At 29.7% G+C, this 16,552-nt stretch overlaps 2 protein-coding genes across 7 annotated transcripts in view; one reads left to right on the forward strand and one right to left on the reverse strand.

The window, feature by feature from the left end:
- Positions 1-216: 216 nt before the first annotated feature.
- Positions 217-13,240, reverse strand: LOC116777522 (protein angel homolog 2). 5 transcript variants are annotated; one of them, XM_032671127.2, is made up of 10 exons: positions 13,117-13,240; positions 12,134-12,538; positions 11,625-11,758; positions 11,394-11,548; positions 11,141-11,305; positions 6,519-6,730; positions 6,030-6,119; positions 4,473-4,593; positions 1,484-1,677; positions 217-761 (listed from the first exon to the last, which is right to left on the reverse strand). In XM_032671127.2, exons 2-10 carry the CDS (start codon positions 12,430-12,432, stop codon positions 608-610), a joined length of 1,524 nt encoding a protein of 507 aa, XP_032527018.2. In that variant the 5' UTR covers positions 12,433-12,538; positions 13,117-13,240; the 3' UTR covers positions 217-607. The 5 variants fall into 5 exon arrangements, 4 of the variants coding, with proteins under 4 accessions (XP_032527018.2, XP_032527019.2, XP_061382207.1 ...); XM_032671128.2 differs by having other exon boundaries at positions 12,134-12,403; positions 13,117-13,200; XM_061526223.1 differs by having other exon boundaries at positions 12,134-12,412; positions 13,117-13,191.
- A 454-nt stretch (positions 13,241-13,694) lies between these two features.
- LOC116777123 (uncharacterized) overlaps positions 13,695-16,552 on the forward strand; it is a 42,198-nt gene continuing 39,340 nt past the window's right edge. The window contains exons 1-4 of one of the 2 annotated variants that reach the window (XM_032670494.2): positions 13,695-13,840; positions 14,168-14,289; positions 14,468-14,645; positions 16,072-16,129. In XM_032670494.2, the coding sequence (XP_032526385.2) occupies positions 14,203-14,289; positions 14,468-14,645; positions 16,072-16,129 (323 nt within the window). In that variant the 5' untranslated portion in view covers positions 13,695-13,840; positions 14,168-14,202. The remainder of the gene's footprint in view (positions 13,841-14,167; positions 14,290-14,467; positions 14,646-16,071; positions 16,130-16,552) is intronic. The other variant, XM_061526191.1, reaches the window with a different exon arrangement.

Here is a 16,552-nt window from a genome sequence, read left to right on the forward strand (position 1 = left end):
TTAGGTAACCATCACAAAATATTATAAATTAAATGAAAAACAAATTTTAAAAATATTAAACATCGAAGTCCCAAAAATATAAACGAATGGCATATATATATTATGTGTTCCACATTCAAATTTCAAAAATCACCGAGTACCAATAATCATAAAACGAAGATTCTATATTCAAATATAGGTTATTTAAAAAAACGTATAAATTTTCAAATATTTGTACTGATATCGGAAGGTTCCTTATAGTTAATGTTAATTGACAAAACTTTTTTAAAAATTTGTATATTTTTAAACTTGATTTTTTTTTTTGTTCTAAGCTCTCGCTATATGGTAGGCTTAAAGGCAGAAAATGCGTCTATTTGGTGGTCATTATATTTAAATATATAAATTATTTATGACGAACGGAAATACTGAAAGGAAAACTAATTGTGACATCGTGGTACCGGTTCGACTTTAAGTACTAGTTTGTATCTATACTAAACCGCCGACAATATGGAATTGTATTAAGATTTAATGATATTTAAATATTCAATGTTCGTTACGACGATTTAAATATTGTGTTAAAGTTACAACAGCGAAGCGCTGATTGCCCGTCGGAGTATTTTCCATTAAGTCACAGGGAGGACTTGGAGGTCTTTAATTCGAAGGTCGCAGCCAACACGAGGTGGTCGGAGCCGTACTTATCGTTTGGCAAACGGCCGAGGACCTCACATTCAGCCTCAGTCGGCAAACGAAGACGTTCCACTAGCCGGAGAGAACTGCAGTAACTGAGAACAAAATTCCACGATCAATCTTACGTATTGTTTTTGAAATTAAAAGCCAGAATCTGATGATAATTACAATCTTTCTTTTTTTTAAAGTGAAATTCCGTAAATTGTGTAAGTTTTGCTTTTTCGTACATTTTTTTTATTAACATGCTATTACTACTACAGCTATAACAATAGGAATTATTAATTTATTGTTAACAAATTTTATTATAAACAGTTTATATATATATAATTTGGACCAAAGTTATTTAACTTGTTTCCACACAAAGAATCGTAAAACAGTGCTATTTGTTGCTTTATTGGTCTGTTTAAAAAAAAAACTTAAATTCAAACGAAAGCGAAGGCCTTTGTTTAAATAAGTTTGAAGATCGTAAACATGAAGATAGGTAAGAGTAGGTTACATACAATCATTGTTCTTGTTTACTTTTAACATGTCATAGTATAAAACTACAAATATGTATATATTATCTCTGTCTCACTTTAGCGAAACGTATAAATACATAGCTTTAAGAAATATTATCATGTTAGAAATTATAAAAAAATTACAGAGGACCTTCATCTTATTTTGGAAGGTTAAAAAAGTTATAACCTAATAAATAAAATTCTCCCAACGTTCCTTAACAGAAAACTTTTTCGGGAAGGCGACAGCCTCTGGCGCGTTATATTCATAAATCGTCTGTTTACTTCAGTCACACTATTTTGGAAACAGTTTAAAAGCTTACCTAAAGTAAATGTAATCAACAGTAATCCACAGGTCTTGGTAGGTGGTAGCCTCGTAGCTGAGACCGTTCTTCATGGTGTCGTATACGGAGGCCAGCCGGAGGGGATGGCAGACGTCGTCACTGTTGAACATCTCACGGTATTTGGACTCGTGCTGTATGTTTTGAGCACTATTCGTGTAGTCCGAATTTTGTATCTGGGATGTTAGGATACAGTTCAATTAACTAAACAAATGAGTGTCCAACAAAATAATATAAATAATAAAATGGGCTGCTCGATATTGTATGTTACAATCATTTTAGTGGCAACTATCTATGATAGGAAAGATGTGAAATGTAGTCAAATGCACCGCACGCTTTTTACTCTGAATTAAAATATTCTGTTAATAATAATTTTATTTTGAGGTGATTAACTATGGATGATTGTTTGAACTTCTTCTACTGTAATATAATTTCTTGGTAATTGGATTTTTTTTTTCTCCTATTTTTAACTAATGTTAAAATTTAGAAAAATTGTCCCTTGTCTGATATTGGTCTAATTGATTTTACAAAATACGTCAAAAAGGGAATAAAATATGTATCTTCTTAAGAACTAAATTATAAATACATTTATTTGTAACTAAGCCTATTGGTTTTGGCTTTAAAATATCATAATAGTCATATACGGTGTTATTAGAAATGGAAACAAGGAAAGATTTTAGTTCATTTCAATAGAAATTAACAATCTTGTAAACAAACGCGATCAGCTGATATTGACAGGCTTGTCTATGCCCCAGTGATGTGAGTACACTTTAAGAAAGCATCTTTATTATAATTATCATATTAAAGTATTTATATAAAAAAATACTTAAATTTATTCATATTTTATTAAGTATTTATTAGTGGTTCTTTTTAATCAGTTTAGAAATGCAGAAAGTGGTTACGCATCCCATTAGCACTAAAACGACGCAACTTAATTCATGATTGGTCGCGAGCCTTGCTAAAAATTTTATCTCAATACGTTCCAGATGATTCTTACAGATCAGAGTGATTAGTAAGATGGGGTAAAGTTAACCAAAAAACTTGCTATATCTAGGGAAAGCAGTTGGAACTGCTAAGCATTTGCTGGTGGGATGTAGGATACTCCAGAATATCGGTCAACACTCGCGTCGTCACGATAGGGTTTTAGAAATCATACGTGAAGCGGTTAGTCTCTCCGTAGCCAACCCTCAAAAAGAAATAACCACTAACGAGCGATCAATAGGTTTTGTGAGAGAAGACACTAGGGCTATAAAATCAAACGTCAAGCCTTAGTCTATCATCAAAGAGGCTCCGGATTGGACTATAATCATAGACACGTATGAGAAAGTATATAAAATCTCAGAGGATATTTCTGCTTTGACGTCCAGACCAGATATAGGGTGTATTCAGGAATTTTAAAGGGCGTTGTCTTAAATGACCTCACGGTTCCCTAGAAAACCAAAATCAAAAAATGATTAATTTGTACTTTTAAGCGCCATCTATGTTCATTTAAAGAATTAAGTAATGCTCAATTGCTTTGTTTACAAGATTGTCAATTGAAATGAACTATACACGTTCAAACGGGCACAGCAAAATACCTTCAGAATTATCTCACAACATATCATTTTGCCACAATTGAGGAAAACACTATCATTTATTTCTAATTTTAGTTTTATCTTGGGTACAAGATAATCTTATCGTCTCATTATTAGTAAATAATGAGACATAAATCTAGTTAAAGAAGAATGTTTAACAGAACTGAATATATCAACTTTCAGTGCACATTACTTTCTAGCAACTATTAAATTGATAAATTTCGATACACAAATGTTTGCAACATTCGAGAGAATACTGAAAATACTATTTAGAACTCGGATTTTTAAGGCGTGTACCAGAAGTACATTATTTGCATATAACCTTTTTGGTTTCATTTTGTATATGATCTTTGATTTTTTAAATGTCATATAAATCAATACAAGTCAATATGAGTGGATTGCACGCCATAGATGCAAATAAGCACTGCTACCCTACCCATACAACAACTAAACCTACATTGTTTAATTCTTAATTACGCTTCTAGCGGCCAGCGCCGCTTCCCAGCCAAAGCGGCGGTAAGCACAACTACTCGGTGCATATATTCCATACAAATAATTTCAAGGACGATCTACAAATCTCATATTGCATGCAGAAAACATTTGCATTTGTGTGTGCAAAAACTATGCACGTGGTAGTGTTCGAAAGGCACTGCTTCCTTAACCCTACTCGTTTAAAACGTAATAGAATCTGAGTTGATTGTCAAATGAAATTTTATAAGGGATTTTTAAATTGTCGGTACACCGTTCAAATATTTTTTTCACCATTATTTTCTTTCTATGCGCAAGTGAATAAGTTTAAATTAGCCAATAAGCGAATTTATTAAAAAAATATGGAAAATTATAGCTGTGAGCTCTGCTACTTCTCTGGTACCGCTGACGTGTGTTTAACGAAATTAATTACGAGTACATTTTCAATGTTGGCGTTTGATGATAAGACTAAAATAATTAGAAAGGGTGGTGTGAGACCAGTTCTGATTTAACTTAAAAAAAAAAGTCAATGTCAGTGGTTTTAATTAAAAGTATTATGTTAGTTATAATCAGCAAGCAGGTTGTCTACACACACATAAGCTATCTTGTTTTCCTTGTTTGTTGTTTTCAAATAATAATAATAATAAATATGTTTGGATCTCCGCTGGATATTCCGATTAAAACAATTTTCATAGAGCGATGAACAGATTGTTATCAAATAAGGTACTTTCGTGGTCTGAGCCACGTGGTTGATAGATTTATACATATATAGGTGTTAAAACTGTTCTGTGGTAACTTTATGTTTGATATTACAAATCTCTAAAAAAAGAAATTATCATGAAAATGGATATTTTTTTTTTTTCAAACATGTTCTGCCCACCCAACCCCTTATCTCTTATAAAGGAGAAGGTAAACTAATTTTTAATTACCTTAACCATACTGAAATCTGTGCTAACTCCCTTCTGCCTGTTCAAATAAACCGCCAAATGCTGGCAGTTATCCGTGACGCCGATTCTCTCCCAGTCCGAATTGTCTCTCAACGATGATACACTGGAAAATTATCCGTACCATATCAATAAAAACCACTCTTTAATTAGGACAAAAAAATACAAAAGGAATATCTATATCACGATAATAATCGACAATTCAAAATTATTTCCATACATTTTCCCGCCAAATAGACCAAACCCGGTAGAAAAGTACAACATCGTTTTGTCGAGTACTTCCTAGAAATAGTACGTTATTTTTGACGAACGACTTTTCTAAAAAAAACCCCTAGCAGTCGTAACTAAGATAATAACATGTATTTTTTGTTCTCAAGTTAATGAACATTAATTACAACCGTCCAAATTAACTTATACATAGAGATAAGGGCCCTTGTGAAACACGTGACAAGATTTATTGGCGTTATACATTAACTAGACAATACGATACCGAATATAGTATGCCATTAATACAAGCTTAGTACATAGTGATATATTTAAATTTTAAATTATATTACAATAAGTGGAACAAATAATCACAAAGTCACAAAACTTGTTGAAATTAAAAGTCAAGTCAATGTCATAGGTAAATTCAGTGTGATTAATGATATGGGCTTTATTACTGTCAGTATATATTGTAGGAAAGCAATTATTATCAATTACGTATCTTAAACTTTACCTAACACAGCTATATTGAAAACGTAATGTGTACATAAACGTTTTATTTTAATAAACACTGCAATAATGATAAAATATTATATGTCTAAATTAGTAGGTACTATTTAATTTCGTTTTATGTTGTAATGAAACAAGGATTTTATGCGAATTACAAAGCTAAAACTATTTCTGAGATATATTTGGAATTTTCCATTACGGCGCCTGTGACGTCACAAGATGGCGTCGACTCTGACCTAGCCATCTATTCGTTAAGATCAATTCCACGTAAAATCGAAACTAACGTAGCACAATTCGTTTTCCTTTTACCAAAAATATATTAATAAAATTGAATGTATGAATTTGTGTCTATGACTAGATTTTGCCTGATTTTTATATTTTAACAAAATAATCGAATCAAATCGATATTTACTCCAAACATCTTAATTTAATGCCCATTTGCGTCAAAATCTATTAATTCTCAAAGCAAAAGAAACCCATACCTTGAGATGAATTATTCAACATAATTACATATTATCATTCACTCACATTAAATTAAATTCATCAAAACTATAAAAAAAAAATTACCATCAGAATTGATTTGATTTCTTAGAATTTTAATTAAAATATCGCTCAAAGTCTTCAAAACTAATGACCATTGATTAATTATTGATTATGACTGTAAGTTACATTTCATAATCAATAAAAAAAATATTATATGTCCAGTCGACTAATAATAGTATTACTTACTTACATTACATTATTAATACATAATACATCGATCACCACGTACAAACATACTCACTTATTTTCAATTTTCTTAGTAATTCAATTTGCTTTAACATATACCTAACATGTCCTCTGTCCAGTAACTGCACTACAGCGCTATCTGGCGTTGAGTTAAAGTCTCCTGTAATTATTATAGGTAAATAGCCCTCCCTGAAAAAAAAAAAGAGATGTGTGCATGTTGGTTTCAATAATAATGCATATATGTGTGTGTGTGTGTGTTTGTGACGTCATCCTAGATCCAACGTAGATGACAAAAAATTTCATTGCGCTCCTAAAATATAGTACATAATATTCATATCAAGTGGATTTTCTTGCTGTTATTTGAATAAAAGCTTGTCTTTAAAAAGATATTTCCATATTTACTCATTAACTTAAAATTAGAAATATAAGTAATGTCACTTCTTAAAAATCTTAACCTGTTGTGTGTAAAACGTATTATATGTTAATTCAAGTATTCTATTCACTATGGCTTATCCGGCATAATTATGGTTTTAGTATTGAACATTATTTACCCTAGTAGAGTTAGTGCTCCTAGTACCAAAAGCTTACCCTAAACCATTCTTTGTATATGCGAATCTGTCTATCTCCGCCAGCAGGACCTGCATCTGTGCCAGTCTAACGTCCGTTCGTTTCGGGTTGTACAAGAGGTGTGTCGTGGCCACTACTATTGGAGTATTTGACGAGGATTTTGGAGCGAGTTTAACCATCAGGCCGATGTTATCACGATTCAATATTGGCATCTCAGGCTGATAGTACTCCACCTGAAAAGAATTTTAGGGGCTTGTTTAATGAAGAGTTGCAAGTAAATCACAACAGTTGTCGTAATAAAAATTTACAAAAATTCATAACTTGAAATGAACGTTCTCATATCTCAAAAAGGAACGAACAAATTTATTTCACTCAGTGTATTACTATCTGTACTACTGATTTAACATCGAAATCTAATCGTGTTAAATTTTTTTATGTGTATTTTAGACATTTTATGGCAGAGTTTTAACTTTTATTATATACTCGTAATAATAATATTAAAATTACCACAAAAATAAGTCGTTAGTAAAATATCAATTATTTTTTTCACGTCAGTGACATACCAATATTAACAGGAATTTTGTACGCCTTCGGGGAGTTTCGTTTTTATGTAAGTATTAATACTGCAAGTTTATGACAGGGTAAAATACTCTTTATGTCAAATAGCTTCTTAATAGTAACATAAAGGCGAATATCCTATTTCATTATATCCGTTACTTAAAATGTTGCAAGAAACATATTAACTTTATATTGGAAGTATTTTATTGCAAGCTTTTCTTTAGCTTGCACGGTACAGAACGATGTTATTTGAATCTTGCAACTACATATATTTCATACAAATACCTTCGACCTATTGAATATAAATTTCTTATACACCTTTAGTTTGGACGATAAATCTTGGTTACACGCGTGACGTCATTCTATGTCCAATATGGAGGGATAACCAAGATGGCGGACAAGATATATTGAATGCACTCCTACGATATAAGTATGCAATGAAAAGGCTTAGCGAGAATAACTCGAATAATAGGTGATTTTTATTTGGTTTCCATATTTAAATGTTACTTCCTTAACATTTATTTGTTATGACAAAATTTGATAATTTTGTCATAACAAATAAAGTTCGGAAATAAAGAAAAGTATTATTACATTAGTTCCTTATATTGATTTTGTTAATATATGTATATATATATATATATTTATATACCGACAAGGATTTCTCTGTAAATTAATATATTGATGTCGATTTTATTTTCAGTGTCGGCGTATTAATAATATAAAATACAAATCAAGAGAATATTACTCCTAGTTTAGTCTAAATCTAAATGCATTCCTGTGCCTCTTGTAAGATAATGTAATTGATCATATATAATTAACATAAAAAAAAAACAGAAATGTCAACTATAGGAACTCGAGTCAAAAAAGTGCATATTTTAAAGAAAACTTAATTTTAAAAACAATTTTATTATTACTATCAGTCGCTTAGCAGAACTGTTTTAAAGGATATTACAGTAAATTGCGAGTTATCGTGCGAAAATTGCATTGCGAATAAATTTCACTGTGACAGTTTCATATTAAAAAAAAAATAGTAACTAATAAATGCATCTGGAGCTTTACTCGTTTACACAATAAATAAATGTCGCCATCATTGCATATATGCCATGCATTTATTTATGTTCATACTAGTTTATGACCGATACTTAGTCCGCCTGGAATTCGGAATTTGGTTCAGCGAAAAATTTGTAGGGTATTTTAAATAAACTTAATATAGCAACTAGAATCTATGACAGGTAACTGAAACGAGATATAAAATACAACTGCAATGCCTTGTTACTTAGAGAACTACAATAACATAACCGGAAAGTATAATCTAAATCCTTTCAGTAGTTTTGGAGTGAAAGAGTAACAAACTTACATACACACACAAACACTTTAATGTCAACAGGATTTAAAATTAAATTTATATTATATTATAATATTCGTGGAGTATCCAAAATGGCAAGCAGAATACTTCGAAATTTCATAACAGACACAAAATAGAAAATCTTCATAGAAGCTAAGATGTATTCCGAATTATAAATAAGGATCGCTTCGAATCTAACGTCTCTTCGCTAAAAGTCGCTCGAGAGCATTTTGCAACAAGTTAAATATATTAAAAATAGGTATAGTACATTCATCTAAAGAAATTAAATCACATATTTTAGAGAAAAAAAAACTCTAAATGGCCGCAGTTTCGTTCAGTAGTTTTTAAATTTAGACGTTGAAAGGACTTCAAACAGAACAAGTCGCGGTGCGACGCTTAAGGAATACTTCAACTGTCAGAAGAAACATATTGAGCCAGAGAGTTACAGAATAGACACTGAAGAATTAAGTGTCCGACAAATAGTGATTCTAAATTTAAATATCTCCACGATTGAGAGAAAATACAATGAAAATAATAAATATTAAAAAAAAAAACTTGAAAATATCTTAACATTTCTGTCATTAATATTTACGGACATATCAGTACATAGATCGCTTCAGCAAATCTAACGCTAAATCATGATTTATCAATAAAACAATGGTATAAATGTATTCAGTACAGAGCAATTTATTCTTGAAGATATTGAGACACGCAAACAGTAGCAGTTTGAATAATAAAATTGTACAAGCGAAACACAAATAAAAACCTACTTACTTGAAAATGGCAATGTATTATTTTATATAAAATTCTAATATATATATATATATATACGTATGTTTACTCAAGTATAAGTCAAGCAAAAACGCGAGCAACGCTAATAAACTTACACATTCAAAAATTTTTAAACGCAAGCGTATTTATGAACGTAATCATTGTTTATTTATCGTCTAGTTATTCGCAATGTTATTTTTATTCAACTAGCCGCCCGGACAAACCTCGTTCTGTCCAAAGTTAAGAGTGAAAATTAAACAATATTTTTCTAATCAAAAATAAATTTTAAATTACGTAGACTACAATATTTTATAAAGTTTGTGATACTCATACTAATTCCTTATTATATACTATATTTTTTTATTATTATTTGGCGTGTAAACAAATAATGCTGATGGTATCTCAACCCGGGAACAGGCAACATAACGACTGTCAATGAGAGAAACATGGATCCTCTGATTTACTTATGGTCATTGCGAAAGCAAACCGCAGTGGTAAAGGCAGTCGTTTACATAACGAGATCTAAGATTTTCGCGAGTTTTATTCATTTAAATGAAACTAATATTTTTCGGATAAACTACGCGGTTTTTTATTATTTTAAAAAATTAAAAGTAAAGTCGTCTACGTTGCGTTAACACTACAAATTGTATACGTAACGTTTTTAACATGTTAAAATTATATTCAAACATTCTAATCAACTCCAATGTAAATTCCATAAACATTCATTTTTTTTCGTATATTTTGACGTTAAAAATTTACGTCACCTGATTGGCAGCAAATTTAAAAAATATATATATATTTTGTTTAAGATTATCCACGCAATTTTTTTTAAATAGCCTATGCGCTTAGCAACATCCATCTTTATTTATATAGATTGTCCAATTTTACGCCCGCTTTTTGTTTCCCACCCATTAATCATGGTTGATATAAAACAAATGAAGCAAGTTTTGCCGTAAATTTTATAGGTAAAAATCCGTAAAAAGCTTAAAAGATTCAATGAAACAAGGGAACGGATCAAAAATTTCGTAGTTTTCTTTTTATAAGTACCATTCGCCGCATGGCGAATTTTTTTTTGCAAGCAAACACTTCATTACACTGAGCATCTTAATTCGCTTTTGCTTCATAATTTACAACATAACTCAAAATGTAACGAAATTAAAAAAAAAATTACAACACCAAAACATTAATCATAAATACATATATAGTTTTTGCGTTACATCGGCATATGGTTCATATAAATTATCTTTATATTTTATTTTCTAGAAACATCTATTAGAATACCGATTTCAATAAATACATATCAACTAAACGCAAATGATATATTTAGTTAAAAGTTATATTTTACAAATTACAAGTATGTAATAATTTTTAACAGGACCTGGCATTAAACATTCGCAAATTCATATTGACGTAAAAACTCAATAGCATATATATAGAAAATACGAGTATATATTCGTAATGAAAAAAAATAATATTTTCCAACCAAAATAACAATTGGCATACTTAACACAAGTTTCTAATGCACACTAGATACGGTGCGTTAACTGTTTTCATCTACAAAATTACGCACTTTATAGTGAGAAACTAACAGTCAAAGTAACATTACATTACATTAAATAAAACGTAGCCTAAATTAGTCTTTATTGTAAATAATAAGGCACAGGAAGGCATTGAGATGCAATGGAATCTTAATCAATAAAATTTTGTTAATCATAAAATATTTTATATATAAAAGTATTTATTCTGTGCAAAGTTTTTTTTTTATTACGAACTGGATAGTACCCGACTGTCATCCCAAATGATGGTAATTAGAAATTAATATCTCAAATTTAATTTCCCATTAGTTTGAAGACATAAAATTGTATGAGCCAGGAGACGGTTGTGTTTTTCATTTCCATATTAAACTTATATGTAAGTCATTCGTTATATTAAAAAAAAGTCTCGGTTGTAAAATAAGTGACATACTTACACTGTTGTGATCTTGTAAATCAAATAGGTTATGTTTGAAGTAAATAGCACACCCGTCTTGACGATGACCAGTTTTCTGTTTGAATATACCAAAATACCCCATGTCCTCGAATTTTGAATAAAAACTTTTTAAATGAGACACTTGCACTTCTTGAAGGCAAATAATCTGAATACCAATAAATCCATTATTGCAGATTTCACACATTACATTAACATAAATATACAAATTTGTTACAAAACAAATAAATATTTACATCAGGTGATAGACTGAGTATTTCGTCATATAATTTTGCAGCTCGTACTTTCCATTTAAGATTTCCTGGAGTGCAGTCTGTGTATAAGTATGGATGGTATTCTAGTAGATACTGGGCTAGGACATTGTATGAGACCACACGGAACCTGAAATTACCTGGAATTTATAACATAGTTACTATAAAAAATATCAAATAAAATATAAGGAGTTTAATGCATAAACTAATTGATACCTCCATTGTTAGAATTTTTCTTTCCCACTGGCTCCCAAAGCCGAAAGTCGTTAGGTATTTTAAGAGGTCTCTTCGTCTTTTCACTTGGTTGTTTTCTAAATTGGCTAGATTGACTTGTGCATTCATCTGCGGGACTAATTCAACAATGTTTCTGATATATAAACTACTATATATGTGAATACCTAATTTTATTGCGTTGTTTAAAAACATAACAGAAACATGTTTTCATATTATAAATCAAAACAAGTACATAATTTTATCTAAATTTACATAATAAAATGTTTCTTATAAGTATTAATATAAATAACATTGTTGCATAAATAACACAAATGTCATGTCCTGATTAGATAATGCAATACTGTTTAACTATTGAAGTGTGTTAATCAATAGTCAAACCTAGTTTTTAAGTTAAGTACTCTTTTCATTATTATCAAAGAGATATTAGTGAAATTGCAATCCATAAAAAAAACTGGTTATAATTTAATTATGTGACGGTTTTCATGGCTTACATTTGATATTTGGCATGTTGATAGGGTTCGTATGAATCACTCATTGGCTTGCGTCTCTTTGTTACATTTGAGTTTATAAACGTTTTTTTGAGACTGAATCCCTTTTTTATGTTCACCAATCGTTGAGACCAAACACCAAAATAAACTTGCGAAGCTAGCTGTGTCTGTTGTTTGTCCCATGTAACACATATCTTTCCTTTACTAAACTGTGAGTAGTTTTTCACAAAAAAATTACTATGATTTATGTCCTCACAGGTGAGTCTTGTATATCTGCAAAAACTGTGAGTCAATTTCAGCATAGCTGCAGCAGCATTACTTTAAAACATTGTAACAAAAGTAACAATATGTCTACTACAGCCACATTACTAGACATGGAATTTGCTCTGCGTTTCTTAAATTTTTGAGCTGGAAAGAGAAAAAAACATGTTAGTAAAGTAATTGTTATTTTTTTTTATTTCACTTAGTAAAAATATGTATGGAAACTGTAAAGATTCATTAGATAGCACTAAAGCTCGGTACACTCACATAATACTAATTAGTAATCTGCTAATGAAGATAAAGACAGAAACATATTTTTAATAACAATGATCGCTGGACAAATTTTCACAATAAAGCTTACATGTAAAAAGGAGCACAAATGATAAACGGAAGACATCCTCAAATATATTATCATGTCGTTTTGATCTTATTTTTATATTTTAACGACTTTACTCTCTTAACCAACTTTCCTATGTTAAAATTTTATAAAGGAAACATGACTTATATAACTTAAAGCTTCTTTTACAAAAGAAAAATAATTTGGAAGCAGAAACATATGTCAACATCCCTCGTTTTAGCAATGCGTATTAAAAACACCAACAAAAACGATAACAAAATAAACTTACATGCATGTAAATAAAGCCATAGCGTATTTTTTTACACAAAGAGCAAAAACCATGACGAGCACCTAAATTCTACAAATACATTTTTATTGACCCACCGACCTCTCCTATCGCATCATTCAATCAGTAATGGCATAATTTATGTCACTTTTTAGTTTTCGCAGCTTACTTCTCAAGCGTCACTAGTCGTCAAAACTCAAAAGTCTAACACAGCTATGGGAACAAAATATTTACATCAATTCTATGTTTATTTATTTTATTCATAGATTTAACAATTTTAAATAATATTTTTTTTCACCAACGCTTTGTTGGCTTTTACTCGAATAATTATAAATACTTAAATATTGGTAATTAGATAAAGATATTTTTTGTCTCAAAATTCTGTTCCAAAATAGTTTCATTGTAAATAAATAAATTATTATCAAAGAATCATGAATACAAAGAAATACTAGTCAAGTTTATATAACAGACATGTATTTTTTTTAAATAGCAATTTGATTAACCAATCCTTAACGTTTTTGTGGTTTATTTTTAATGTACGAAATCATATATTGTTTTAAATTACTATACAGCTTAATGATTGATATCTTAATTTTAACAAGAAAACGGAGTATAATTGTATATGACTATACTTGTATACGTATGTGACAATGTGTCAAATGTCAATGTTTTATCAAAAATATAAATTGTAAGTCGGCGATTTGTGTTTAAATTATGGATTATTAAATCTAAATAGTTTTTTGTGTTTTTATTCACTCAGTAATAACTTGTGAAATGAAAACAAAATGTGCAAGTGTTCATCATCACGTCTTAAGTCAGTATAGTGGTAAAATACCTTTCTGAGAACTGTTGTTATTTATTATATTTTGTTATCTTATTTGCATTATTGTCTTTTTGAAACATATAATCATACAAAATATTTTATATTATAAATAATAAAAATTCGTCTTAGTGAAAATCACTATTAACATTTTGTATTGATATAATAATATTACACCTATGTATGTACAAAAATCTATTTTGACATAATGATTTTTATTTATGTTCTTATAATACTCCTATAGACAATGTAATATTTTTTGTGTGGTAAAGGAATGTGTCCTTTTTTTTGTATACATTATATCAATGCTCTATTATTTTATTATTTTTGTAGAATAAAATGAGAATTTGAATGATTTAAAGAGAAAAATGTTTAATATTGAGTCATACGTTACACCAATATTGTTGAGCTATGTCGACAAATATGTACGGGACTTCAAACCAGCAGATGCCCAAGTAAGTTTATTTATTTAATAAAAGTCTAATATTTTATAAAGCTTTTCGTGAAAAATAAATTTAGTTCCATATTACTTAAACTATGTTCATCACATTTTACTTTTAATTAGCTATTTGAAACTGAAGTAGGGTAAAACTTCACACAAGGTCTTTCAACAAAGTATGTGTTGTTATTCAGGTATCATTATGGGCGGGCGGAGTTACCTTACATAATCTGGTTATTAAGGCAGATGTGCTACAGAAGGAGGTGGCTCTGCCATTCACACTGGTTTCTGGCAGGATTCATGAGCTCCTTATACAAGTCCCTTGGACAAAAATCATGTCTGAACCTATTGTTGTCACCATAAATACCATTGGTAAGAATATTAGTTTCCGATTTAAACCATATAAGATAAAACTATTAATTTTATTCCTTTGACTAATAATTTATAAATCTTTTTATTTTTAATAAATGAGCACATAACTTAAGGTCAGTTTTGATATTTTTTTTTGTATCGGGAAATTAAAAAAAAATCATTACCTAAATTCAGTTGTAATTGTAAATAAAATTTGTTTGTTTGTATCATACTGATATGTAAATTAATTTATTCCGTTGTAGTATATTGCATGTCAGCTCAGAACAATTGGCAACCCTGATCTGGATTAAGGAAAAAAACATTGAAAATATCTTTACATTCAAATATTTCATTTATCAGCATTAGATTTCGTAACTTAAATCTTAAGTCTTAACACCAAAGCTTTGTTTTTGTTATCTGTTGGTATTAAAATAAAAGACATTAATGAGTATTTCATAGAAAAACGAATGTCTTAAATCCTTTATACACTTAACCATAGGCTAGATTATAAAATTAGTTTGATTTAATGAAAGTTGCTACCTTCTGTTACTGAAAAGTGGTTTTAAAAAGTATTTTAGGGTTCTGTTAGCAAAGGATAAAACATTACCACATTACTAAAGCTTCTCTCCCTCCGTGTTATACAGTAGAAATTATCACAGATATTTAGAAACAGTATAAAATAAAGTTTGAATGTAGCCCACATTGTAGTTTTTTTTCCATACAATATAGTTTTTTTGTTCTCATTTTCATAAATAATGGTACAGAACCCTTCATGGCAGGTTTTGGTTCACACTTGGTTATGATATGGTTTTGTGTTGTATGGTGTGATATGGTTTTCACTATTTATTTGTTGTGTATTCCATCTTATCTGGAATAAATGGGACTTAGTAATGGTAGTAGTGATCTCTGGTCGTGAGGACCTCAAGGGTTTGGTCTCTTCATTAAAATGTCAGCCATTACTTTTTTAAACCTAAATTAAAACGGCAGCTAAATAAACAACACACAGGGCAATTCTTTAGATCTATTCATCTATGAGGGTAAATGCTAATCTTCGAGCCAACAATATTTTACAGCACTGTATAAAGTATAACTAAAATTAATTAATTTACATATTATAATTTTAAAATGGTTTTGCTGTTACAGATAACTAAATAAATTTTTCAGAGCAGCTAAGACAAAGTGCTAGTTGACTTTTAAAGTGCAGACTTTTTCATATGCAAGAAGATTTTGTAATAAATTAAACAGAATACAAAATGGCTTTTATATATCAACTTTAGTTTTTCTATTGTTCAATTGTTTGGCATGCTCCGTTGACTATAATGTTTGCTCCCAAACTTCATATATTTGCTATGTTGCCCTGTTTCAATGCTTTACTATTTACTATAGTATACATATAGATGTATGTTGTGTTAAATATGTTATTAATTCTTATCAATTTCTATGTCAGAATGCATCCTTAGTTTGCATCCACCACCAGAAGAAACTCCGCCATCAGAACAACCCAGGTACGTTAATTGGTAGAGACGTTTTTTAAAGCTGTATTACCCTGTTAGTACTAAATGTATATTTAAAAATTTATTGCTGATAAACTTCCAATTCTATGTTGTATTGTTAATTTTGTAATAAAAAAATTGTGATGTAAATGTGAACTAAGAAACTTTACGAGTTATTGTGATAAGTGTATGATATCCCATCATATTTGTGATTTAAATAAGTCCATAGTTAGCAATTGTTATAGATCTGCTTAAATCGAAATTATTAATTAAGAACGTTGATAAAATATTAAGAAAACTAACATGAGACCATAATTTAATGGACTATTGGTAATATATACACATATTTTTTTTTATATTATTTATTACATTTAAATAAAAAAATGTGGCCAATTAACAAATAGCATTCTATTGTTCATTGCTCGTAATCGTTTA

This window comes from Danaus plexippus, chromosome Z (assembly GCF_018135715.1).
Source record: "Danaus plexippus chromosome Z, MEX_DaPlex, whole genome shotgun sequence".
NCBI classification, from domain to species: domain Eukaryota; kingdom Metazoa; phylum Arthropoda; class Insecta; order Lepidoptera; family Nymphalidae; genus Danaus; species Danaus plexippus.